Genomic DNA, 27435 nt, shown 5'->3' with positions numbered 1-27435 from the left:
GAATAGCTAATGGAAGCAATGATGGAATAGAGTAGGAAATAGAAGCAAATGAAATAAATGATGACATACAAAAGCTGAACAGAAAATTTCAAAGGGCAGTTTGAGAAGACAAAGTAAAGATCTGAAGATAGAAAATCAAAGGGAAGAGCACCCTTGGTGTTTCTCAAGCTGAAAGACCTGAAGAAAAAATTCAAGCCTCAAGGTGCAACATCGAAGGATTCTAGGGCAAAATACTGAATGACATGGGAAGCATCAAAAGAAAATGGAAGGAATATCCAGAGTCATGGTTGATGTTCAGCCATTTTAGATGGTAGCATATGATCAAGAACTGATGGTATTGAAGGAAGACATCTAAACTGCACTGAAGACATCAGAGAAAAACAAGACTCCGAGAACTAACAGAATATCAATTGAGATGTTTCAACAAATGGATTCAATGCTGGAAATGCTCGCTCATCTATGCCAAGAAATTTGGAAGACTACAGCCTTCAGTGTGGCTTATGCCTCAACATAAAGAAAACAAAAATCTTCACAACTGGACCAATAAGCAACATCGTGATAAACAGAAAAGAATGAAGTCAAGAATTTCATTTTACTTGAATCCATAATCAACACTCCTGGAAGCAGCAGTCAAGAGATCAGATGATGTGTTGGATTGGGCAAATCTGCTGCAAAGAACCTCCTTAAATTGTTAAAAGCAAAATTGTCACCTTGAGGACTAAGGTGTGCCTTAGTCATATGCATGTGAAAGTTGGACAATGAATAAGGAAGACCAAAGAAAAACTGATGCCTTTGAATTATGATGTTGGTGAAGAATACTGAATATACCACGTTCTGCCAAAAGTACAAACAAATCTGTCTTTGAAGAAGTGTGGCCAGAATGTTCCTTAGGAGCTAGGAGGATGGTGAAATTGTGTCTTTAGTACTTTGGACATATTATCCAAAGGGACCAGTCCTACCATGCTTGGTAAAGTAGAGGGTCATTGAAAAAGAGGAAGACCCTTAGTGAGATGGATTGGCAGTGTCTGCAATGGTGGGCTCAGGCATAGAAGCAGTTGTGAGGATGACACAAAACCAGCTGGTGTTTTGTTTTGTCATATATAAATAAGGTCACTATGTGCCAGAACCACCTTAATAGCACCTAACAACGAAGCAACCAAAACAAACCCTCACCTGACAGAACAGGGGTATCTGTGTTTGATGCCCTTCTGAGAAGATACAGAGAACAGAAAAACCAGCTCCTGGCCTCCAAGGCAACCCTCAACCCACCTGGCAGGCTGAGGAAGAAGCTCCACTGGGGGCAGCCTCCCTGGGATTCATGGAGGTGGAAGAGCCTGAGGGTGGGTGTCCTGGCCTGACAATGCTCCTTGTGTCCCGTCCTCATGTTTCAAGGGCTAGAGGAGAGGCAGTTGCTGCCTGTAGATTCCTGCTTTGCCCCTAGGAAAGTGAGCTGACCATCCTTCCTGAGTACTGTGCCCACCACACAGCTCCCACAGCAATGGGCCTACCAGCCTTGGGATCCCCTCCCCAGGGTTTGCTGAAGCTTCCCTGGTCCTGGCTTGGGAAGCCGTTGATTACTTTCCCTGCTGGATGCCTTCCCTTAGAGCATCATTAGTTCTGGGATTCACTCCTGTGTGTCCCCAAGCCTCTAAGTGAGTTAGTGAATGAATGAGTGAGTAAGTAAGTGAGTGAGGAGTGAGTAAATCAGTGAATGAGTAAGTGGGTAAGTGAGTGAATCAGTGAATGAATGAGTGAGTGAGTGAGATAGTGAATGAGTGAATGAGTGAGTGAGTGAATTCCTGGCTGCTAGGGTGTGGTTCCCCCAGTGAAGAAAGGGAGACCTGCAAGGGTTAACCAGGAGCCTGCCTGTGGTCTGAGGTAAGCAGGGAGCGTATTTGTTCAGGTAAATAAGGAAGGATTACTTATAATGGGAAATCAGGCCTCAGCCAACTCTTCATCTCCCGGCTGCCTGACTTCCTCCCAGCATATACATTCCTGCACTTGCCTGTCCACACGTTGCCCTGCAGACCAAGTTCCAGGAGCCCACTGCCTTTCTGTAGGCCCCTGGGGGCTGGGCCTTGCCATAGCACCAACAGGCATCCCTGGATTGGGAGCAGAGGGCTCCCTACAGGACACCCAGCCCTGAGACCTCAGAAAGCCACCCCTCGAGGGTGGCCAGGCCCCCGACGTCCCACTCGAGTGTCACCTTTGCCCCCAACCTTGCTGGCCTCTGGCCCCACCGGCCCCCCAGATGCCCGGCTGAGACACAGCAGTGGCCCAGGATGCCCATGCCTCCTCCTGGTCCCTGAGGTTGACACTGCAGTGGACGACTCCTTGGGCACTGGGCAACTAACAGGTAAGTCTGGCAGGTGGAATGGAGGGTCCAACCACAGGGGCTAAGTTGGGGAAGGTGAGTGATTGAGGGCAGGCCTTGGAGGTACTCTTTGCAAGCTCGGGCCTCATCTCCCTGCATCAGTGACCCTGTGATTGGGTTCCTTCACCCTCAGAGTCCCTTACCTGCCCTGTAAGGTATCCACTCAGCCTCTCTGGGCTGTTCCCAGAGCCTGGGTGAGCACCCTGGTCTGGTGAAACCTGGGTTGCACCAGGTCTGTGATGATCTCTGTCAGGGCTACACATTAAGCCCAGTCTGTCCAACTGGACAGTGGCAACTCTGTGGGTGCAGAGCCCCAGCCCCTAAGACCCAGCTGGTTCTGCTGGGCCAGCAGGGCTGCTGGGCTAAGGGAAGGGGCTCTCTGCCCTTGTGCCAGGCCTTGAGTGGGCAGGAGCCCTGGAAACTCAGGGCCAAGGCTGGGGGTCCGGCCCAGAGCACAGGGGCTGGGCTGGCCAGTGGCGAGCACAGGAACCAGGAGGTCTGGGAGACCTGCAGGCAAACCTTGTGTGCTCAGGCATCTTGGGGAAGCTGAGGACCCACGGGCCCGGTCTGAGAACATTAAGAAATCAACAGTTGTGTGTGCAGAAGTGGGTGTGGGGTGTGTGTGTGTGGAATCCCTTGAAGACTCTTATTTCCAACATTTGCCAGAGTCTTCCTGTGGCCATATAGGGAAGGGGGTGGTGGGGATGGTAGGGTAGAAGACTGAGGGGCCTGAAGTGGGACAAGGAGTGTGCATCCGTGGCAGGCATATGTGTTGTGGAGTGGGTAGGTCAACTCCCCACCCTGTTAGACAAGGCCATCCAGCATCTCCTATCCAGGACACAAGCTGAGAGTGACCTGTGCCCTTTATGACAGTCACAGTCTTTCTCCTTAACCTTGGCCAGGGCTGGGCCTTGGCCTTATTTCCTGCCCCCCACATCCCCAATAAACAGTTTCACCGACAACCCTTAATCAAGGGACAGCTCCCCAGCACCAGCTGCTCTTCTGAGTAACAAAGCAAACAGGCATTGGGCTGCCCCAGGCCCGAATGGAGGGCAGGGCTGGGGAGGAGGTTCCATCTGGCAGGTGGGCCTGGGCCACTGCTCAGCCCAGTCAGATGAGCCTGCCCTCAGCCCACCTGGGGGAGGGACCAGAGTCAGAAACTCAAAGCTTAGAATCTTACCACCCCAAACTCACAGACAAATTTGGGGGTCAGGTGGGGAGCATCCTCAGAGCCTCCTGGAGGGTGAGATGTGAAGGAGATGACCTCTCACTGGTTAGGGGACGATTCTCCCTCTTGGACCTTCTGACTGTGAACAGACAAGTGTTTACACTGTGCCAGGCTTCACAGAAGGATCCAGAAGTGTTTATTGAACATTACCAATTAGAAAGCTTTTTGGCAGAAGTGACCCAATTCACTTTACACTTTTCACTTTTCACAAGGATCCTCTGAAGTAGGCCGGAGCCCAAGACTCTACCCACTTAGCCTGAGGGTAAAGAGGGCTGCACCCAGTAGGTGCTCAGTTGATGCTCAGAAAGTGTGTTGCTGGTAGTAACTGGAAGAACCAGGAGAATCTACTTTTTTTTCTTCTTTTTTAAATACCGAGTTCATTGCAGATACTAAGTTAATAGCCAATTAGGGAAGACTTTTGTGCTAAACTGGTTTGGTGATGCAGCTTGAGTGGGACCTGGGAAAGTCAGTCCAGACTGACAAGGAGATCTTCTGCATAGAGAGACAGGGCTTGCAGAACCAGACGTGCAGTGGATCTACAGACCCTTTCTTCCACCAAGTTGCTTTTCTCCCTACACTTGCATTTCCTCATCTGTGAAAAAAGGTTGGATATGAAGGTCTCTGAGGAACTTAAGGCTGTTGAAAGGAAGCTTCATGGAGGAGACTGTCTACAGTGGGGATTTGAAGACTGCATAGGAGTTGGGAGAGGCTGGAAGTTTCTGATCTGCAAGCCTGTGTGCTTTCGCAGCCTGTCCCCTAGGCTGAGGGGGTGGGGGGAAAGTGGGTGGGACTGGAACTCCAGGCCTGGCTCCTCCTAGGGGTCAGCAGTTGTCCTGGGCTGGCCAGAAAGGTGGGTGACCCCAGGACAAGGGGCCTAAGACTCCTGTACCACCATCCTCTTCTCTCCCCCAGACCCCACTTTTCTCCCTCCACCCACCATCATCAGCTGCTTCTTTGTTCTCTTCATGCCTCACACCATTATCTCTCCCTCCCCATGTCTACAACCCCATCCACTACCTGCTCCCAGGTGCCACTTTCATGCAACCCCAGCCCTTCATGAGTCACAAAGGTTCCCATCCACGGTCCCCCTCAAACTTCACCACCATTTTAAGACATGCTTTTGACAGTTTTGACTCCTGGTGTGATGCTGTAGGGTCAGCACTGGACCGGGAACCACTGGTCACCAGTTCAAACCCACCAGCTGTTCCTCAAAAAACCCTACATAGGGTTGCTATGAGTCACAACTGACTCCACAGCACTTAACAACAACAACTTTGACAGCCTATTTAACAGATGATACAACTGAGTCTCAGAGGAGGCCCGTTACTTGCCCTGGTCCCAGAACTAGATAGCAGGGAGTATAGGGCTCAAACTGGGTCTGGGACCCTCCTCCCAGCTGCAAGTCTCATCCCATTCAGTACCCCACCTGGTGCTTCAGCCAAGTGAATGCCTGTCAGGTGGAACAACTCTTCCCAAAGCAAACTTTGCAAAAGCCGAGTTGCCCTGGGCTCTTCCTGACATTTAACGCTGGGCTCCTTCTCCAACTTAGTTTGCATGTTTCCCTGCCCAGCCCTGGGGGGAGCCAACCTAAGAAGTGCCCTCTGCCAGATTCTCTTTTCCCATCTCAGTGGCTGGGCGGGCATCATCCTCCTTCCTCCTGAGCCCCTCCCCTACTGCCAGGGACCTTCGGGTGACACAGCTGGAAGCTGGACAGGACCACCACGGTCCACCCAGGATCTGAGGAGGGGGCAGTAGGCCTGTATGGGAACTTGGTGAATCAAGGCGCCTCTCCTCCCTCTAGCTCTGGGACTGGGGAGTGGGGGCTGGGAGTGACCGCACCTGGAACTCTTCCTGTGGTCCTTGGCCTTTCTGCTCTAGGGGCAGCAAGTAGTCTGAGAGTAGCTGGGATCCAGCTCCTCCCACTCCCACCTTCCTGAGCCTCCCTGGGCCGGGGACTGAAGGGTGCTAGATCCCTGCTGACACTTTACCTAAATAACCCCCTAAACCAAACCAAACAAACCAAATCTATTGACATCAAATTGATTTCAACTCATGGAGACCACCTGTGTATTACAGAGCAGGGTTTTATTGTCTATAGCCTTTGTGGACGCAATCTGCTGCAAACCGAAAAGCCAGTGGTTGGAACCCAGCAGCCGCTCCCTAGGAAGAAAGCTGTGGCAGGCTACTTCTGTAAAAATGTACAGCCCGACAGACTCTGTGGGGCAGATCTACCCTGTTCTATAAGATCACCGTAATTAGAATCCACTTGACAGCAACAGACTGGTTTGGTTTTAGTGAATCACCAGTCTTTTCTCCCTGGGAGCTGCTGGTGGGTTCAAACTGCTGACCTTTCAGTTAGTAGATGTGTGCTTAACCATTACACCACCAGGGCTCCTTTAACAACCCCTACGGTCCTGATGTGGAGATGCAGGATAAGTACTATATTGCTAAGTGCAAGATGGACCATTCAAAACCATCAGCTGCTCTCAGAAACCCTATACAGCATAGCTGTGAGTCAAAACTGACTCGACTGCACACCATAAGTCCTAATAACCCACCCCAACAGATTGAGAAAATTTTGGAAGTTATTTCTGTTCTTCACCTCTCATTCAGTTCATTCAGGACTTTTATTATCTGTTGTGATGTTGGAGAGCCTTCATGCCCTAACCCCCCTTCCCAAGCCCCAAGGCATGTTCCCTGGGCCAAGGGTTGGGGTTCAGGCAGACTTCTTCCCCAGACTATCAAGTTTTACAGAATCATCATGAAGCACATCTGGTCCCTGCTTTGTGCTGTGTCAGGAGGAAGCTGCAGAGACGCAAAAGAACCAAGATAAGACAGCAATGTGTGTACACGCCTCTCAGAAATTGTGAAGCCTTTTCCTGCCACTGCCACTGCCCTGCCCTGCCCTGCCATGTCAAAACCCAGAGACACAGTTGTCTCTGAGTCTCCGCTTCACTGATGAGGAGACTGAGGCTGCAAGGACCATCCACAGCAGAAGCAGCATGTGCCGAGTGAAATCCAGGGGTCCCCAGACCCTTAAGGACTGCTGTTCACCTGAACAGGGCATCCATGAAACCTCAAAGGCCACAGCTGCGGCCTGTCCCCCCTCCCCCCTCCCCAAGAGGGTTTGTGGAGCTGGATCATGAGAAATGCTATAGCTGAGTTAGAGAAAGCAGGAATCTGGGATACGGCTGCAATTGGGTCGCAGGATGGGGAGTATGTATATGCTAGGGTCAGGGAGGTAGGCAAGCTGGTGCTGGAGCTGCTGAGAAATGAAACCGATTTTACACCCTCGGAAACCCTGTACTGGGTCGCTAAGGGTCAGAACCGACTTGACGGCACTTAACAACAACAACAACATGCTCAGTAAAGGAGTCCTGGTGAAACACTGGTAAGCACTCGACTGCTAATCGAAAGGCTAGTGGATTAAACCCACCAGTGGGTCTGTGGAAGAAAACACCTAGCTATCTGTTTCCATAAAAGTTGTTGTTGTTAAGTGCTGTTGAACGACCCTGTATAGGGTTTCTGAGGAGTGGCTGGTGGGTTTCAATCACCAAACTTTCAGTTAGCAGTCCAGTGCTTACCCTACACCACCACACCAGGATTCTCCATAAAGATTGTTGAAGTTGCTGTTAATCACCTCCCGGTCAGTTCCAACTCATTACAACCCTGTATTGGGTTTCCAAGGCTTTGAAAACGAATTTTCGTGGCAGCAGAAAGCCTCATCTTTCTCCCACAGAGCAGCTGACAGGCTTGAACTGCAGATCTTGTTGTTCACAGTCCAGTCCCGTGCTTATTGTTTGAAACAACCGCACCATAGTCTGTAACACCCACAAAACAATACTTCTGCTTTGCTGGTTCTGGGTGAGAGAAGGTGGGAGAAGAAGATACATCAAGATACAGCCTAGGAAACCCTATGGAGCAGTTCTACCCTGTGAGTCAGAATCTGCTTGATGGCACACAACGCCAATGACAACAACAACACATGTCAATAAGGGCTGAATAAAGGCATAAAATTCAATTTCTGGAAAGCTTTGAAAGCCAGACAGAATCTGTACTTGGTATGGCTGGAAACCCAGGTCATGGTCCCTCAGCATCACTCATTTGCATCCCAAGTCTTGTGTAGACGGGGGTTCCCAAGCTGACAAAAGTATGTGGGGAGGAGATGTTACTACTGGGGTGGGGACAGGCCTGCTGGGTGATTTGTGAGTTGAAGGACAGTCTGACTGGTGATCCTGCTTGGTTAGAAGGGTGGATCAAGATCATACCCTTCAACATGCTGAAAATGCCATCCCAGAACTACATCTCTGCTTATAGGACAGCCTACAGTGTCCATCTCTGGCCCTCCACCATCTCCCTCCCAAGTCCCCAAGATCAGGATCAGGGCTGAAAGAGAAAGGTCTTGGGAGATGGCCAGCCCCTTGAATATAAAGAGACCGAGGTCCCTCAGAGGTCCAGGACTGCCGAGGGTGTCCCAGATGTTGGGAAGGGGCACATCCAGGAGCTGAGACCTCAAGTTCTTTCCAGACCACATCCTCCTTTGGAGCAAACTCTATATGGGACTGATCTTGTGGGCCCCCCCAGATCCCACCACTGTGACCACCATGGGCCTATTAGGTTCAGGGGCTAGATCAGTAGGTGGCCTGAACAAAGGCAAGAGGCCAGAGGGTGGTCAGCATGGACTTGGAAGATGCCAAGTCCCTCAGCATAACTGAAAAGAGTATGAAACTCCAACTTGAGTTCAAATTCCAGCTTAGCTGCATTTGAACACATACCCAGAGCAGGTCACAGCGCCCTTGTCCACCAGATGTGAATAATACTGGCTGCCCCAGGGGGTGGCTGGGAGAGTCCTCTGAAGTGATTTATTTAGTTTGGCCATCACCTTGTCCCAGAATGGATTGGAAGCAGCGTCAGACAGCATGTGTGTAGATGCCAGGGGACCCAGGCAGTAGGATGTGCAGGGGAGGCTGGTGCAAATGTGTGGTCAGGCTTCAACTGCCTCAGGGAATGGTGGCGAAAGCAGGTGAAACCAGGCTTCCTTGAAGTTCTTCCCTCCACTTCTGTTTCCTGTGCCTGACCTGGCCCCCCAATTCCCTACCCACCCTCCAATCCCTACATGGCTTCACTCTCATCCTGCATCTCCTCTCTACACATACATACACACTCAAGCTACCAGACCCACTGCCTAGCTCCCCAAGCCACACCTCCCAGAGAGCAGGGGCTCCTGGGAAAGTCAGATCAATGACCTGGACAGACCTGAGATCTGGGAGGTAGAAGAAGGCCACCCAGTTTCAGACAGACAAGGCCTCTCTCAGCCAACCTCTAGAAACCCATCTCTCTTCTCCCTGCCCTCGGAGACCCTGGACCAGCAGGTTCTTGGGATGCCCAAAGTAGGATGATTGAGAGAGGGCCAGGAAGCCGCCAGTCCAGGAGCCCTTCCTGGTAATAGGGTGGTCTGTCCTGTGAGGAAAGCCACCACCCTGGGCAGCAAACATATACAGTAGGAGGAAGTACTAGGATGCAAGGACAGAGTCTGTCCTGAACTCAAGAGGGAGCTGGGAACTGAGAAGGGGAGCAGTTCTGGAGAACCAGCCCAAGGGAAGAAGGAAGAGTGTGTGATGGGGGCCGTGGGTTCTGAGGAGGCCCAGACACCCTGAGGCCCCATGGTGGGCCCTGACCACAGTGACTGCTTCTCTTGGGTTCTGCTAGTTTGAAGAGCAGTTCTGAAGAGGAAGGGAGTTAGGACTCATTGGGAGAGTGGGAGCTGTCTGTCCCAGAAGAGAGGGGAAAGAGCTGAGAAGAGCCACAGGAGAGAGAAGAGGCTAGGCTGGAGATGGGAGGCTAGGGTTGTGGGAAGCCAGGAGGCAGGTCAGGAGCTCCCTGTGACCTTAGGCAGGCCTTGGTTCTCTCCAAGGTGCTGACCAGCTGACCCAGTGAGGACCCCTGTCACTCTGCATGACTCCTGGCAGGTGCCCATCCCACCATCACAGCCTCCTGACTGCAGCCCACAGAGGGGGCCAGAGTCTTGTGTGGAGGGAGAGAGGGACTGCAGTTAGGGGAAAAGGGAAGTGCATAGAAGCTGCATCTGTCACCCTCTTCCCCATATAGTTCCCCTCAGTGCTCCTCTTACTGGGGTGAGCCTGCAGCCAAGTTCCCTGAATCTGGGAAGGGTAAGTCCTCAGGACTGAGGCAGGGGCTTGTTGTTGTTGTCATTTCTGACTCATAGCGACCCTGTATAGGGTTCTCAAGAAGCGGCTGGTGAGTTTGAACCACCAACCTTGCGGTCCAGTACTGATCCTACAGTGCCACACCATGCTGCAACCCTCTCAGTAGGTGCCATCTGTGAGTCTGCCAGGACACAGTATAGAAGACTGGTTCCAACCTCCACAACAGCCTCAGGCGTTAGTAAAGAGGTGTGGGCTCAGGAGGTCTATGGGAACTGTTTGCTGGTGCCAGGTGGGGTGAGAATCCAGGAGGCAGGGGAGGCCCAGGGCCACATTCCTGGCTCAGAGGGGTAAGGGTAGTGTGGGAAACAGCTGCTGGTCAGCTCTGATTTTGGATTCCTCTGTTCCTTCTATCCTTCCTTCATCTGCCTCCTTGGGGGAATGGGAGGCACTGAGAGAAGGGGCCAGAGGTAGCTAATCTCTCTGGCCGCCACCCCACCGATGTGGACCTGTCTCTGGGCCTTGGCCTCCACCAGCTGTTACCAAACTTTCTTTGTCTAGAGTTAGAGCCAGAGCCTCCAGGGCAGGAGGGAGCCAGGATTAATCCAGACACGTGGCTTAATCAAGAAAAGATCAACTCGGGGTTGGAGAGCTAAAGGCATCGCTCAGGAGACAGGCAGTCCCTTGGCCTACAGAGGCTGGGCTGGATCAGGATGAAGCAAACACCAGGTTGTCCCAGGCCCTTGGGCTATGAAACAGTGGCCTGAGGATTGGGAGGCCTCTAGTCTGGTTCTGGTTGTGTTGTGTGACCAATGGCATGTTCCTGACACTCTCCGAACCTCGGTTTGCTCAGCGCACATGTGTAACCAGGGGTGGACAACCACCGTGGTTACAATCATGGCTGAATTGCATGGTGCAGAGCAGAGAGAGCACAGAAGCTAGGGGAGGGAGTTGTTGGGGAGAGCTTCCCTGGAGGAGGAGGACTTTGAGCTGCATCCTAATGAGGAAGGAGCACCTTGAGTAGGGGGACCACAACAGAAGGCAAAACAGTCTTGTTGTATCCACAGGGCAGGGACCAGGGGAAAATTGCTGGTTCTCACTAGAGTCTGAATATGTGGTCACCTTGTCAATCCTGGTGACCCAGCAAATGAGTCCCTTCCCCACTCTGGGTATCATTGTTCTCATCTATACAATGATCACATGATCTATGGTCCCTTCCAGCTCTGATTGTATGAAGTAGGTAGAAGGTGGGCTTAGAAACCCACTGAGATGGGGTGGGGCAGGAAGCTATGGGAAGTTATTGAGCATTGGGGTGTCTGACGGTAGGATGTTGAAGGGAAATGAACTTGATAAGGAGTGAAGTAAACTTCCAGACAGCAAGGCTAGATAAAAATCATGGGACCCAATCAAGAGGCAGATCGGAGCCTGGGGAAGACAGGGCTGACCAAGGCAGGAGCTTCAGGGGGACTCTCACTGTAAGCAGCACCTGCTCCTGGCCCTAACCTCTCTGAGCCTTACTGTCTACATCTGTAAGATAGGTGAGTCCATTTCACCCAGACTGAGTAGTCCAGGGGGCAATGGGCATCTGTCACATAGCAGGTGCTCACCGAGCAGTTCTCTCTTTGGTCCTGAATGTGGACCATAACCTGGAGAAGATGGCAGAGTTGTGTGTTGGGTACACTGGCCCCAGGTTCCCTAAACAGCCCACCAGGGTTCCCCCATATGTGGGCCGTACAGGGGGGGAGACCATTCCCCACCACCTCCGTCTGCAGACAATTGGGCATTTCCTCCTGGTGCAGGTTAACTTATTTTTCACCAAGGAAATCTTGGGGCTGGGACTAGCCTTGGTTGAGAGCAGATTCCTTGGCATTTAGGAGCAGGTTGAGGGAAAGTTGGAATGCAGGGTGTGGAGGAGGAGGAGGGAGTTCTCACAGGTGAAGGAGCACTGGGCCTTAATGTTCCTATCTGCAAAATGGGAATTAGAAAAAGCCCTGTGCAACGTCTCTCCCTGGTGAGGGGCCAGATGTGAGGGCTTCACAGCTCAGTCAACAAATGTCAGGGATGTGTCATTGCGTCTCGGCTGGGTAAATGTTGTCACCTGCCCTTCCCATTCATCCCCACCAAACCCTCATTCCACCCTGCTCTAAAACACGGCAGCTGCCTCCCAGCCTACCTGGGGCTGAGGCCAAGCAAACAGGCCACGAGGGAAGCAAGTTGCCCTGCTTCTTGGAAAAGTTTCCATTTCTCTGGCATGCAGCCTGGGTTGGCAGAGACTGTCCTAACGTGGCAGGCCTGAAGGTTCTGGGGACGTGGATGGGCAGGAGGCAGGCAAAGGTGGTGCGGGAGGGTCCCTAGGGGTGGGGCTGCAAGGGGGGTAGGGCATGGGCACAGGCCTGGGTGGGGATCCAGGGACAGGATGCGCTGTTGGCGCCACCTGGGTAAATAACATGGGCCCACAACACACATGTGTGTTTGCACAGAAGGACTTGAAATAATTCCAGGCCTGCCCTCTGTCCCCCACAACCCCACCTCTCCCTCAGCCCCTGCCCACCACACCCTACCCTGAACTTTCTTCCTCATCACTTAAAGGAGCCCTTGAAGGGAAGATTCTAAATCAAAGGGAACCACCTTTATCTTGTTGGCATTTCTCTGCCATGGGACAGGCTGATGTGTAAGGTTGGGAAGGTTGAACACTACCCAAGGGTGCCTGGCTGAGAGAGCCAGAGGGGCTGAGATCCCACCTGGGCGTCATTCATTAAGCTCTGCTACCTAGAGAGGACAAAGGCATCGCTTTCCGAGTTGTACAAAGGTGTCGAATGGGCTAGCTGGAAGCCAGAGGTGACTTCCAAGCAGGGTTCTTTCCCTTGTCCCACCTGTAACGTCTCAAGCTCACAATAAGGCAGCTGTGGGCTACAAGCTTAGGCTAAGTCCATCTGTCCCACAGGGTGACTTGAGATGGGCCAGGGAGCCCCACCTCCCCACTATCCCAAGTGACACCATAAACTCCACCATTATAGGGTCTGATGATGGTGGTTATGTGACATGGAGTCAGTTCCAATTCATAGGGACCCTGTAAGTCGTCTTTCTCCTGCAGAGTGGCTGGTTAATTTAAACTGCTGTCCAACTTGTAACCCACTATGCTTCCAGGGATCCTTATTAGAGGGTCTGTTATTGTTAAGTGCTGTGGAATCATTTCTGACTTATAGCGACCCTGTACAAGGTCAGCAGTTCGAAACTACCAGCTGCTCCGCGGGAGAAAGATGAGGCTTTCTACTCCCGTAAAGATTTACACCCTCGGAAACCCTGTACAGGGTCGCTATGAGTCGGTTCCGACTCCACGGCACATAACAACAACAACATAGGATTTCCAAGGAGTGGCTAGTGTGGTAGAACCGTCAACCTTGCTGTTCAAACCAACCTAGAGGGTCTATAGGCCCTTTAATTAAAGCCTCACCCCCTGGTACTTGTCAGATGCATTTAAAGCAGCGCTTCTCAAACTTGGGCATCACAATCTGCCTGGAGGGCTTGACTCAATAACTCTGGGGTGGACCTGAGAATTGGTGCTTCTAACAAGTCTCCAGACAGTGCTGATGTTCCTGGTCTGGGGAGCATACGTTGAGAACCACGGCTTTAAATGATCAGTACCTCTGAGAAAGGACACAAGTTAACTTGCCTTGACAGGTTTATATGCTGCTTCCCTCCTTGCTAACGGTTCCCTGTATGTTTGGGAGTGAGATCTGCTGATCATCTTCCCGGGCCTGGCCTTGATTTAGTGTTGAATCTCAAGCTCACAAATCATTGACGTATCCTAGAAAAATGTGCAATTCCCAAGTCCCTGCCTCACCCGAACTGTGAGCTCTCTTCTGGAGTTAAGAGGAAGGTCCTGGGAGAAGCACAGCCTAGGAGACCCATGCAGAGTGAGGTCCCTAGTTCCTCATGTCACAGGCCATCGGGTTCCTCCCAGGGACCTTGAGGGGGCAGCAATGAGGAGTGAGTGTCTGCATGGTTACAAGTCTCAGTTGTTCTCCATCTCCTCCTGCCTCCCCCCAAAAGCCAGCTTATAGGTCAGCACGAAGACCTCACCTCTGGACAGCTGTGCATTCCTCCAGGACTTGGGGGAAGAGTGGAGGGTCTGGGAACTGAGATGGGCCAGGGTGCAGCTCCTCTCAGGGGAGGAGGAGGTAGGTTGGGTACCAGACCCCCAGCCCTGGAGGTAGAAGGCAGGGACAAGCACATCTTTGAGTTTGGTCACTGAGGAATGATACTCAGAATTTATTTACATCCTCCAAGAGGCCTTGTGGGAGGGCAAATCCACCATCCCACACATTTGTTCATCTCTTCTTTCACCTGGCTGGTGGAGATGATGGTGGCCTACAGGATGCTCCCTTCCACCCAACCCCTAGCCTCTTCAAGGGCAGAAGGAAAGATTTAAGTTACCTCCCAGAAGTAACTTCCTTCACAGAACAGTAGACTGGGACCTGGATATGGACTGACTTGGGGGTAGAAGCCTGGATATAAATCAGGGCTCCTTTTCCAGGCCTCAGTTTGCTCATCTGCTAAGTGGGGCTAATCACACCTTCCATTGTGAGGACTGAATGAGGCCAAGTACCCAGGAGGTTGTTTAATGCACAATATGTGTATCAAGATTTGCTGCTCCCAGCCAATCTGACTTTCCTTGGAGAGTCACAGAGCTGCCCATTTGCCCTCCTGCCTCCACCCCCACACTGTCTTTCCCTGTCTGCCCAGCCCTGTCCCAGCTGCCCAGTGACCCGGAAGCCCTTGACTCTCTCCCAGGCCCAGCCACTGCCCACTGGGCTCTTCATTCCTGTAACCAGCTTAGTGTCCCCCATGGGGATGCTGACTCTCCTCCCTCCTTTACTTGTGCAGACGCAGCCACCAGCCCGAGCAGCAGCGGCATGGGCAGCGCCAGCCCGGGCCTGAGCAGCATGCCCGCTGGCCGCCTCCTGCTGCCCACCGACGCGGTATTGCGGACAGGACTGGAGAAGGCAGCCATGGGAGTGGTGGGGCCTGAGAGACGAGACTGGAGCCCCAGTCCACCTGCCACACCCGAGCAGGGCCTATCTGCCTTCTACCTCTCCTACTTTGACATGCTGTGCCCTGAAGACAGCAGCTGGGTGGCCAAGGGTCCCGGGGCCAGCGTTCGGGAGCAGCCACTCGAGGAGCCTGAGCAGTGCCCGGTCATCGACAGCCAGGCGCCAGGGGGCAGCCTGGACTTGGCGCCAGGCGGGCTGACCCTGGAGGAGCATTCGCTGGAGCAGGTGCAGTCCATGGTGGTGGGCGAGGTACTCAAGGACATCGAGACGGCCTGCAAACTGCTTAACATCACCGCAGGTGAGCCCCTCCAACATGCCCATCTCACCAGGTGGGGCGCAGCACAGCTGAGATCGCTGGAAGCATTGCCAACAGGGCTCCTCACCCCAACCTCACGCAGTCCCAGAGATGCCTGACAGTCAGCCCATAACACACACACGCGCACACACACACACACACACACACACACACACACGAGTCGTGGGCCAGGGTTGGAAAGTTCTAACCCACCTCTGTACTCCAACCACACCCAACCAGTACCCCTACTTGGGAGGTGCTGAAAGAAGCAAATTCAAGCCCTGTACTATCTGACTCATAACCTCCTCCAGGACTCATCTCTGCTCTCCTCTTTTTCACTGCTTCTGCCATAGTAGCCTCTTTGCTGTTCCTAGAACACTCCTACCCCAGGACCTTTGCACCTACTGATCTCTCAGCCTGGAAGTTCACACTCGGTTCTTTTGCTATTTCTAGAATACTCCCATTTTAGCACCTTCCCTGGAATATTTCTTGGCTCACCCTTACCTCCTTCAGGTCTTGACTCAAATGGCACTATCTCAATAAGACCTTCCCTGGCTTCGCTATTGAAGTTGTTCTCCACACCCTACCTCCTATTCCCGTTCTCCACTTCACTTCTCTTATCGCGCTTATTACCACCTGACATGCTACACTCTTTATTTGTGTAACCATTTTACCGTCTACCTTTCCAGCTCAGATGTATACTCCACAAGACTGGAGGATTTTTGTTTGTTTACTGCTACGTTTCCAGTTCCTGGAATATCACCTTGCACTTGGGCTTCAGACTGGTTCAAAATGGTTCCATTATGTCTAATGGAAACCAGAGCAGCTACTTGTTGCATAGCAACCAAATCTCTTGTGTGGCAAATTCTGGTCTGAGTAGGAAACAGGTAAGAGTTGCACCGCTCAAAGATGGTGGCCAACTGCTCTGCTTTGGACATATACCTGCTGCCGTCTTTGAGAGAACACTGATGCCTTTTCCCTGTTGTTGTTAAGTGCTGTCAAGTTGGCTCTGACTCCTAGTGACCCTGTATAGGGTTTACAAGGAACAGCTGGTGGTTTTTAACCACTGACCTTGTAGTTCAAACTGATCTTGCAGTCCAGTGCATTATCAAAATCCCCACTCATAAGAGATTTGGTTGCTCTGCAATTCATATGCAGCCTTTGTTTTCATTGGCCATGACTGAACCGTTTGAAGGCTTGCCTTGCACATAATGTTGTTGTTGTTAAGTGCCGTCGAGTCGGTTCCGACCCATAGCGACCCTGTACAGGGTTTCCGAGGTTGTAAATCTTTACGGGAGTAGAAAGCCTCATCTTTCTCCCGCGGAGCGGCTGGTAGTTTCGAACCGCTGACCTTAAGGTTCGCAGCCCGATTCGTAACCACTACGCTACCAGAGCTCCTTTTAGATGCTCAATAAATAGTTTTAAATGACTTCAGCCACAAGCACTACCAGCAGTGTTTCAGGACTGGAGGATTGAATGTTGAACTTAGGTTCACGGAATATAGGTTACACTTGGGACACAGATAATAAACACATGGATAAATGCATTTCTAAAAGGGTGGTGATGTGGGTCCTGGTGTGGTGGGACATCAGGGGGCCTGGCATGTTTGTGACGGCCTGCCCTTGAGATGTGATTGTGGAGCTGATACCACACGTCCCCAGTCTCTGTCTTCCAGAATCTCTCTAGCTTTGGGGGGCCTGATACCTCTCCCTGGGTCTCTGGGTCCTGGCTTCTTCTTCCTGGCACCTCCCCACTCTTCCCCACTACCCCAGGCCCAGCTCCTTCCTCCTCCAGGGACTCAGCTGGGCCCACCCCACCCCCAGTTGCTTTTCCCAGTTAGGCAGCTCCCACAGATGCCCCAGTCCTCCTGGTTCCCAATCCCCTTGCCTGCCCTATCCCAGCAGGTTTTCTCATGGTGCCTCTACCTCTACTCTGGACTGGGAGGGGCCTACTCCCTGAACAATGGGGACAGGAACAAATTGCTCTGACCTCAGGAAGGAAAATGAGCTTATTAAGTGGGGGTAGGTCAGTCAGCAGGTCACCCAACTGGGACACTGGTTCTGACCACTGTGTTCATTTGGAGGCCCCATTGTGTCTGCACCCACCAGTCTGGCTCCCAGCCCGCGCCTTTCCAGGCTCACCCAGAACAGCTCCCCAGGGGACGTCTAGGATACTGAGCCAGTGTGCCCTCCCAGCTCTGGGGTCTGTGGCTGAGCCCTACCAGTCTATACTCTGCCATTCATTTATTCACACACTTGAGCTGCTGCTATGCAGCTCTTTGGCAGGTGCTGAACAATGGTTTCCTCATCTGTAAAATACAAGTGGGTGATGGGGACTGTGAGTTGTAAAACTAATCCCTGGGTGTGTTGTTCTCGGGTTCTTTAAAAAGCTTGCAGAGGGCATGAGTTGGGAAGGAACTCACCTTCATGTCACTGCCCCCTCCCAAACTGAACTCCCCCAGTAGATCCTTGGAGGGTCTGAGGATCCATGGGAGGGCCTAAGGCCCCAGTGGAGTGAGGGATGCAGAGGCCCCAAGCTGCCTTGCCTTGAGCTAAATTTGTTTTCAGGGACCCAGTTCCTCTCTTCTTGGCAGCCCCCTCCTCAGATCCCAAGTTGCTCCCAGGTCCCTCAAGTCCCTGTCAAGTCCTTGACCTATCTCCATCCCAAGGAGGACATGGCCCTGGACCACAGCTCCCCACAGGAGCCCCGTCAGAACACAGTGGTCCATTATTTGGGGTGCTGTTATCACCTGGCCCTTGGTGCTGAGGGGGTGTCTCTTGACTAGACCCTGTGGACTGGAGCCCTGGCAACGTGCAAAAGTGGCTCCTGTGGACGGAACACCAGTACCGGCTGCCCCCCGTGGGTAAGGCCTTCCAGGAGCTGGGGGGCAAGGAGCTGTGCGCCATGTCTGAGGAGCAATTCCGCCAGCGCTCACCCCTGGGTGGGGATGTGCTTCATGCCCATCTGGACATCTGGAAGTCAGGTGAGCCAGGGTGTGGTGTAAGCTGCCCCTCAGGATTCCCAGGGGAACATCAGGCTAGGAAGTGGGCTTAGGGATCTCCCCCAGGGATGTACTCCTTGGACTCCATTCAGGACTCTGTTCTGAATCTCAGATCTGCAGAGTACGTACATTGCTTACATAGAATATGGTGCCAGAGTCTACTGTGCACATAGTCTATGCCTTAACAAGCAATATCTCTATATATTTATCTATCTGTCCATCCATCCATCCATCCATCCATCCATCCATCCATCCATCCATCCATCAGCTCTAGCATTCGTGGTTCAGTAGTAGAATTCTCACAGCCGTGCTAGAGGCCCAAGTTTGATTCCTGGCCAATGCAGTGTGCCCTTTTAATAGTCCTGGTGTGACTCTATAGGATAAGCACTAGACTGCTAACTGCAAGATTGACAGTTCAAAGTCACCAGCTGCTCCTTGCAAACCCTATGCAAGGTTGCTTTGAGTTAGAACTGATTTGACAACACTTTACCACAATATCTATCAATCTACCTACTTATGGAGCAGGGGCAGAGTGCTGTACTGCTAACCAAAAGTTTGAAGGTTCAAACCCACCAGCTGCTCTGCAGGAAAAAGATGTGGCAGCTTGCTTCTGTAGAAATTACAGCCTTGGAAACCCTATCAGGCATCTCTGTTCTATCCTATAGGGTCGCTATGGTTAGAACTAACTCCATGACAACAAGATCATAAATAATGTACTTTTTTGTTGTTTTTACATACATGGAGTTTATATACACCAGTATACATAAAACCAAAACCTCACTGCTAACCTGACGATTCCACCTCATAGTGACCTATAGGACAGAATAGAACCGTCACCACAGGGTTTTCAAGGCTGTCAGTCTTTACAGAAACAAGCAGCCACGTCTTTCTCACTGGAACAGTTGACGGGTTCAACCATAAACCTTTCGGTTGGCAGCTAAGCACTTAACCACCGTGCCATCACGGCCCATTTCAGTATACATACCACTACTCAAGTCTCGTAATGACTGCAGCCAATGTTCAAATGATCTAAATCCACCAGGCACCCATAGGCGCTTTAGAGATGGCAGTGCTTGCTCAATGCGTCAAGGCCCCCGCCTTAAGGGACCCAAGATGAATAAAGAACAAAGCCCACTTGTAGGGCCCAGTCAGAGACCTACGTCCCACCCAGTCCAGGCTGTCCAGGGAACAGTTAGTGACAGGCTGAGAGCCAGCGGTGACGTGGGCAGAAGCTGAGCTGGCAAGTCATCCCTGCTCCTCAGCGGCTACCTCCCACCCCCACTGCTTTGTCTGGAGGTGGGAGTGTCAGGGAGAGGGCTGGAGGAGCTTGGTGAACTTGGCAGTGGAGGGCAGGGAGCCGCTTTTGATTGTGCCAGGAACTGAGTGAGGTGCTCTGTGGAATTAATTACCTTGGATTTTTGCAAGGTCTGTGAGATGTCATAGACCCATTTTACAGGTGAGGAAAGGGAGACCCAGTGAGGCTCAATTTCTGCTCTCTTCATATGAACAATGATGGGTTGCATGCAAGCTCTCTAAGGTCCCTCTATCTCTGAAATCCTAGAATCTTCTTTCCGGAAGCAGCTCCTTGTAAACAACTTGTCCTCCCAGACTGGCAGGAGGAAGGGTGTCAGAGGGACAATCCCCAGCCACAAAGAGGTTTCTGTGGCCCTGTAGCCCCACCCAAACACAGACTCGGTGGGGTCTGTCTGGGTCCCCCAACCTCCTCTCCTTGCTCTACAGCAGCCTGGATGAAAGAGAAGACCTCACCTGGGATGATTCACTACTGTGGTGAGCCCGTGACAGGGGCAGGAGGGGGTCAAGGCGCGGGCTCTGGGGTTGAGAGTTGGCCGCGGTTCCTAGCTTACCTCCACCCTCCCTGCTGCCCAGCCTCAACCAGTGAAGAGAACTGGACTGACAGTGAGGTGGACTCCTCCTGCCCTGGGCAGCCCATACACCTGTGGCAGTTCCTCAAAGAGCTGCTGCTCAAGCCCCACAGCTATGGCCGCTTCATCAGGTGGCTCAACAAGGAGAAGGGTGAGTAAGGTTCTTGTGAGGCTGCCGGGCTGTGCGTTGGGGCCGGGGAGCAATGGAAGCCAGGGAGTCCTGGGATCTGTGGAGGCCTGACTGTGCTCTGGCTGGGGTCAGAGCTGGGCAGAGAGGTGGAGCTGCCCTTACTGCTATTACTGGGTTCCCACCTCACACCAGAGTCTATATGCAACTTGTATCCATGTTTGTCTGTCTCTCCAATAAAACACCATCTTCTTTCAGATCTCCAGCACAACACAGTGCGTGGAACATAAAACCAGTTGCTTCAGAGTAGAACTGTTCTCCACAGAGTTTTCAGCGGTAGCTGTTTCTGATGGTGATCGCCAGGCCTTTCTTTCAAGGCATTTCTGCGTGGACTCAGATTTCCAACTGCTAAGCTTACAGCCACAAATGTTAACTGATGACACCATCCAGAATACAGTTGGAGCTCAAAATTATTTGCTGAGAACTTGGACACAGTCTTTACTCTCAAAATGTCAGAGCATCACACAGGGGATTAGACCAACAGTCTAATAAGATATATAATGCAAGCCACATAATTAATATTAAATTTCCTATGTTGTTGTTGTTAAGTGCCGTCGGGTCAGTTCCGACCCATAGCGAACCTGTACAGGGTTTCCGAGGGTGTAAATCTTTACTGGAGTAGAAGGCCTCATCTTTCTCCTGCAGAGCAGCTGGTAGTTTCGAACCGCTGACCTTAAGGTTCGCAGCCCAATTCATAACCACTACACTAAAAGAAACAAACTAATTGAATTTTACATTGACATAAAATATATTTAGTCCCAGGTATCTAAGTTATTATCATTTCAACATATAATCAATATGGGAAGTTATTAATAAGATAATTTCCTACATTTCTAAATGTGAAGCATATCTTATACTCCCTAACCAAAAACGCCAAACCTGGCATTGATTCTGATTCTACGATGATTCTAATCCATCGTAACCCCATGTGTTGCAGAATAGACCTGCTCCATAGGGTTTTTCTGGCTATAACCTTTATAGTAGCACAGCATCAGACATGTCTTTCAAAGAACCACTGGGTGGTTTCAAACTATCAAGGTTAGTAGTCAAGTGCAAACCCAGGAACTTTGACCCCATATATAACGCACTGCCGTTGAGTCTATTCAGACTCATAGTGATGCTATAAGACAGAATATAACAGCCCCATAAAGTTTCCAAGGCTATAAATCTTTATAAAAGCATATTGTCACATATTTTTTCTACACAGCAGCTGGTGGGTTTGAACTTCTGACTTTCCAGTTAGCAGCCCAACACTTAACCACCAGGGCTCCTGTAACCCCATGTATAAGTCTCAATTTGGATTTGCCACATTTCAAATGCTCAGTCACCATATTGAACAGCTCAGGGCTAGCTGATGTGTGTATTTTGAAAAAGGCTCAGAGTCAAGAAAGCAGGGTCTTAAGCCATTGGTAGCTGTGGTGACTGGACCTTGGTTTATCTATAAAATGAACTAGATTCATTCACCCAACAATCCTCTACTGGGCACCTACTCAGGCCTCACACCCACTCAGTGACCTTTACAGAGAATTACAGTGTCCTGGGGGGTGAAGGGAAGGAGCTCTGTGGTGAAGCATTGGGTTACTAACGGAAAGGTGGGCCATTTGAACCCACCAGCTGCAATTTGGGAGAACTATGAGGCAGCTGGTGCTCATAAAGATTTGCAGCCTCAGAAACCTATGGAGCAGTTCTACTCTGTGCTGTAGGGTGGTTATGAGTCAGAACTGATGCTATGCTGTGAGTTGGATTTCTTTTCTTTTGTGGGGTGAGGGGTGAGGGGAGGCTCAGATTTGCCCTGTCCTTGAAGGACCTTTTATCTGGTGTGAGAACTGGCAGTGAAATGAAGTGTGTGGGACATGGTGGTCTGTGGGGCATCAGTGGGGGAAGGCTGTGCTTGGGTCCAGGATTTCATGGAGGGGATGGTGCTGAGTGTAGAGGATAAAATGGGTTGGACAGAGGTGGAGGAGAAGTTTCTGTGTGGTAACCTGGGGCGTGTGAGATGGAACCATTCATGAGGGTTAGGGCAGCCCCGTGGTAGAGTTCTGGGGAAGGAAGATTAGTGTGGAGTCTGGAAGGCTTCCTGGAGGGACTGTGCTGAACTGAACCTTGCCCACAGGGTTAGGAGCAAGCACTAAGGGAATTAATAATGTAATAAGTTGCCCCAAGGGGCACATCCTTCAGCACTTCATTCTAAGTGCTTTCTATAGCAACTCAGCAATCCCTGGGAGTCACTATTGTTATTGTTAAGTGCCATCAAGTCAGTTTCAACCCACAGCTACCCTGTATAGGGTTTCCTAGGAGCAGCTGGTAGTTTGAACTGCTGACCTTGAGGTTTAAACTGACCTTGTGGTCCAGCACATTATCCTGCAGTGCCACACCAGGACTCTAGTAATCACTACAGTGCCCTCATTACAGACAGAAAAATGTAGTCCCAGAAAGAAGCTAAGAATGGGCAGAATAGGGATTCAAACCCAGTTCTGCCCAGCTCATTGCCCCACTCATGAACTAATCCTGCATGAAAGGGTGATGTGGGTTGATGTGTCTGAGAAGGGCAAAGAAGCCCTTTTAGGCTTGGGACTGCAAGGCAAGGGCAAAGGCAGGCAGATAGCTGAGTAGAGCATGCAACGCTCTAAACAGAGACAGAGTCTCTTGACAGATCCTAGGTGGTCCAAATAACTCTCTGATGTTCCCAGGTTCACCCTGGTGGTGCTCAGGAGGCTTGTGACTCCAAGAGGTGTGAGACACCGTAGTATTCACTACCATTTATTGAGGCCTTGTATGTGTGTGACACATTTCTATACTCTCACCACAACCATGGGAGTAGATATGTGGTCTCCATTTTATAGATGGAAAAACAGAGGCTCAGACAGGCTAACTCACTTAACCAAATATCACAGAGTTGGTGAGTCCAGGAGTTGGACCTCAAGCACAGATTGCCTGGGTCACTCTTCTACACTGTGTACAATTTGGTAGAAGCAGTGTGGTGGGTGATTTGGAAAGAACAGAAATGAGGCACAAAGCCAGGTGAGTGACTGGCCCAGCCATCTTCAGGCTGGATGGTGCAGGCCTGCCCAAGTTGTGGGTATCATAGTTTGAGGTCTTAAAAGATCCCAGCTGTCTTAATTCTCTAATAATGCTGCTATGAGAGAAATACCACAAGTAGGTGAATTTAACAAACAGAAATTTATTTTCTCATTAGGAGGCTAGAAGTCCCAGTTTAGAGTGCTATCTCTAGGGGGACGTTCTTGAGGAAAATCCTGTCTTCTCATCTTCTGCTTCCTGGTTCCTTGAAGATCTCCATGTGTCTTGACATCTACCTTACCTCCTCTCTTCTCTTGTTTGTGATATATCTCTTTTATATCTCAAAAGAGACTAACCTAATTCTGTAGCTTGCGTACTGCATCATAAGCATTACTACCTTCTTAACACCATAGAGGTTTGGGTTTACAACACATAGGATAATTACATCTGATACAAAATGGAGGATACTTACATAATAATAAGAATCATGACCTAGCCAAGTTGACACATATTTTGGCAGAGACACAATTCAATCTATAACAATGGGTGAGATTGTAGGTGAATTCTATCCTGGGACAAAATACCTTTTCATCTATGAACCTGTAAAATCAAGACTATAATTTGTCTGTTTCCAAAGTACAATAGTAGGACATGGATAAGACATTTCCATTACAAATGGGAGAAATTGGAGGAAAGAAAGGATAATACGCATCAAACAAATTAAAAAATCCAGAACAATTTACATTGATTGGCTCGTAGTCCTCGTGTGGCACTACTGTAGGTTAATGTGCTCAACTGCAAAATCAATTTGAACTGCAAAGTCGGTGGTTCAAGCTCACTGCTGCTCCTCGGAAACCCTATACAGAGTGGTTATGGGTCAGAACCAACACAACAGCACTTGTTCTCTGAGACCATTTAGGCAATGGCCCTGTCCTGTAGCATCTGGGTGTTGGCCAGACTCTCTGGATTCTGAGTGGAGGACACTTAGTCCTTGGTTTCAGCTCTGCCTTCTGGTCTACTGGGATGGCAACTCAATTTTGGGTGGCCCCACTCTCCTAATCTACCTGAATATTACCCCCCATATCCTTGGCCCCCAAAGGCCCTGTTCTAGTGCTACTTGAGTATGACAGCCCCACTCCCTCAGCTTTGGGTGGTAGCCCCAGCCCTCTGGCACACTTTAATGGCAGCCCCACACTCTGGAACCAAATTGACAAAGATCTGATTTTGAAATCTAGGAGGCTGTGGCCCCTTTGAGATCCAGGTGATCATGGCCCCACCCTTTGAAACTGAGAAAGCCCTGCTTCCTGTGCTCCTTCCAACAGTTCTGCTGACTTCCAAACTATACCAGTAATGGTTCTTTTCTTAAAGGACAACAGATGTAGCTCCTTTGACCTGCTTCCTGCCTGTGGAATTCCAAGGGCAGACAGCATGCTTTCCTTTCCCTCCTTTTGTCCCCTTCAATCTAAGCCGATGGGCTTTGTGCTGTGGTAGTTGGTTAGATCCATTAGTCACAGACTTAATCTCTTTAACAAAAGATTGTGTAGCCACATCCTTGGTGAACATTCTAGGACACGTGTCCTTAAGTTTGTATAACAGAATTTTTGAAATCTTTTAGTTCTGTTTTCATTCTGCACAGTTCATTTTAGAGTCCATCTCTTTCCTCATGCATTTTACCAAAAGTGGCAAGGAGAAACACACGACCCCTTTGAGATCTTGTTTAGAAATCTCATCAGCTAGACATCCAAGTTTGTCACTTAAAAGTGCTACCTTCCAACACTGAACATAATTTATTCGAGTACTTTGCCAACTGCATAAAAAGCATCACCCTTCTTCTGTTGTCCAATTGCATGTTCATAATTTTCTCTTTTTTCTGTAACTTTTTATTGTAAATTGGGTGAAGGTTTACAGATAAGACCATTATTTTTACATTCAACAATTCATACACATTTTGTTTCATCTCATTGATTGCAATCCTCTCAATGCAACATCACTTATTCCACTTCCTCCATTTCCTCCATTGGTTTACTGTTTCTATTTCTCTCCTTGGGAAAATGCTTCCCATTTGATCTCAATGACTTGATTATTCTAAGGTGTGCATATCTCCCTAGTGTTATTGTTCCCCATGGAGACCTGATTATTGTTTGGCTGAAAACTGAGCCAGAGGGGTGAATTCAGTTGGAGACCTGAAGTGTGATCAAGGAACGCAGTGTTGGGGCTTTATGATTCTCAGTTTGATCTCACATTTTTCTCCCACTCTATCTAGGACCCTCTAATATGATTCCTTTCAGAGAAGTTGGTAGTGGTAGCTGGGTATCATCTAGTTCTTCTGATCTCAGGGTCTTAGAGACTGTGTGTTCATGTGGTCTCTGAGTCCATTGGACGAATCGATAGTTGGACCTTAGATGGCCACTTTTCAGTTCCCAGTCACTAGTCACCAAAGTGGTTGTTGTTAAGTGCTGTCAAGTAGGTTCCAACTCATAGCAACCCTGTATAGGGTTTCCTAGGAGCGGCTGGTGGGTTTGAACCACCAAACTTATGGTTCAAACCAACTTTGCAGTTCATTGCATTAACCCACATCATCACACCAGGACACCAAAGTAGGATGTAGAACATGTGTCTCTGGATTATGTTATGCCAGTTGATCTTGGCGTCTCTCAATACTATGGTTTTGGGCCCATGCCCAGAGACCCATTCTCTCAAGGTGTTTATGTCTAAGAAGTTTTCATAACTTTGTCCCCTGTATACTTCACAACATTCACATCATTTTCTTTTAAAGTCTTGCCAGAAGCACATTTAATGCCCACATTTCTAGCAGCATTCTGTTGCTGGTGCTAGATGATAGAGACTTTCTCTATAGCAGTCCTTACTTCCTTCTGAGCTCTTACCAGAGTTGCCTTTGATGTCCATAATTCTACCCACAGTTTCTTTAAGACAGTGTAGGCTTTTACTTTCATGCACTTTAAATCTCTCCAGCCTCTACTCATTACCCAATTCTAAAACTGCTTCCACATTTTGAGTTTCTGTTAGAGCAGTACCTCATTCTCTCGGTACCCAATTCTGTCTAAGTTATCTAGTACTGCTATAGGAGAAATACCACAAATAGGTTGCTTTAACCCAGAGAAATTTATTCTTTCACATTTTGGGAGAATAGAAGTCTGATTTCAGGGTGCCAGCTAGGAGAGGTCTTCCCTTCTCTATGAGCTCAGGCTGAAGGTCCTAGTGTCCTTAGTTTTAGTTTATGTTTCCTGCTTCCTTGAGATCTCCATTTGTCTTGGCATCTATGTTACCCTACCCTACCTCTTCTCTAGCATTTAATCTCTATTATATGGCACTCAACAACAACAACAACAACAACATATCTCAAAAGAGTTAGATTCAAAACTCACCCTATACTAATCCTACCTCAGTAACATAGCAAAGACGACCCATTCCTAAATGGAATGACAAGCACAAGCATAGAGGTTAGGGTTTATAATGCATATTTTTGAGAGACCATAATGGCAGGATACGACAACAGGGAGGTCTGTCCATTTTGCTCTCCAACCCACCTTACCCTCCTGCCCTGACCTGAGCAGAGGGAGGTCCCAGCACTGGTTCCCTTGGTTTTCATGAGACTAACCTGTTGGTTTCCGTCTTTCTCCCTCCTACCCCACTCCCTCTCCTGCTTCCATCATGGCTCTCTTTGGATCCTTCTGATCCTGAAGGCATCTTTAAAATCGAGGACTCGGCCCAGGTGGCCCGGCTATGGGGCATCCGCAAGAACCGTCCTGCCATGAACTACGACAAGCTGAGCCGCTCCATCCGCCAGTATTACAAGAAGGGCATCATCCGGAAGCCTGATATCTCCCAGCGTCTGGTCTACCAGTTTGTGCACCCCATCTGAGGGCTGTGGGTGGGCCTAGGGCCTCCCTGGAAACCTGCCCATGCCAGGCCTTCCTCCTGCCTGCCCTGCCTTGGCAAGACCCAGACTGGCCATGGAGAGGTCAGTCCAGGGCCAGAGAGGGGGCAGCCCATGCTCCCAGGGGTGTAAGAGTGCTCTCTGGAGCCAGGGACCCTAGGGTGGTATACTTCCCCCTCAGGCCTAACTACTTACCTGCCCCGGCAATGGGATAGCCCCATGGAGGACAGGGCACCTGGGCTGTTCTCAGTGTTCACTGCTCCCCAGGGAATGACTTCCTCCAGCCTCACCCACAGACCCCAGAATTGCCCAAGCAGAGCCAAAAGCCTACAG

The 27435-nt window shown here is 50.2% G+C and overlaps 1 protein-coding gene across 2 annotated transcripts; it reads left to right on the top strand.

Moving 5' to 3' along the window:
* The first annotated feature begins 1954 nt into the window (after positions 1-1954).
* On the top strand, positions 1955-27172 carry SPDEF (SAM pointed domain containing ETS transcription factor). Of its 2 annotated transcripts, XM_006860380.1 has the most exons (6): positions 1955-2356; positions 14654-15118; positions 17901-18098; positions 19857-19904; positions 20004-20150; positions 26909-27172. In XM_006860380.1, the coding sequence occupies exons 2-6, from the start codon at positions 14683-14685 to the stop codon at positions 27085-27087; spliced, it is 1008 nt and encodes a 335-aa protein (XP_006860442.1). In that variant the 5' UTR covers positions 1955-2356; positions 14654-14682; the 3' UTR covers positions 27088-27172. The 2 variants fall into 2 exon arrangements, with proteins under 2 accessions (XP_006860442.1, XP_006860443.1); XM_006860381.1 differs by lacking the exon at positions 19857-19904.
* The last annotated feature ends 263 nt before the right edge of the window (positions 27173-27435 follow it).

The sequence above is a fragment of the Chrysochloris asiatica genome, unplaced genomic scaffold (assembly GCF_000296735.1).
Source record: "Chrysochloris asiatica unplaced genomic scaffold, ChrAsi1.0 scaffold00038, whole genome shotgun sequence".
NCBI lineage: Eukaryota > Metazoa > Chordata > Mammalia > Afrosoricida > Chrysochloridae > Chrysochloris > Chrysochloris asiatica.
Note: the sequence above shows the minus strand (reverse complement) of the source record. Positions and strands in the feature narration are given on the sequence as shown.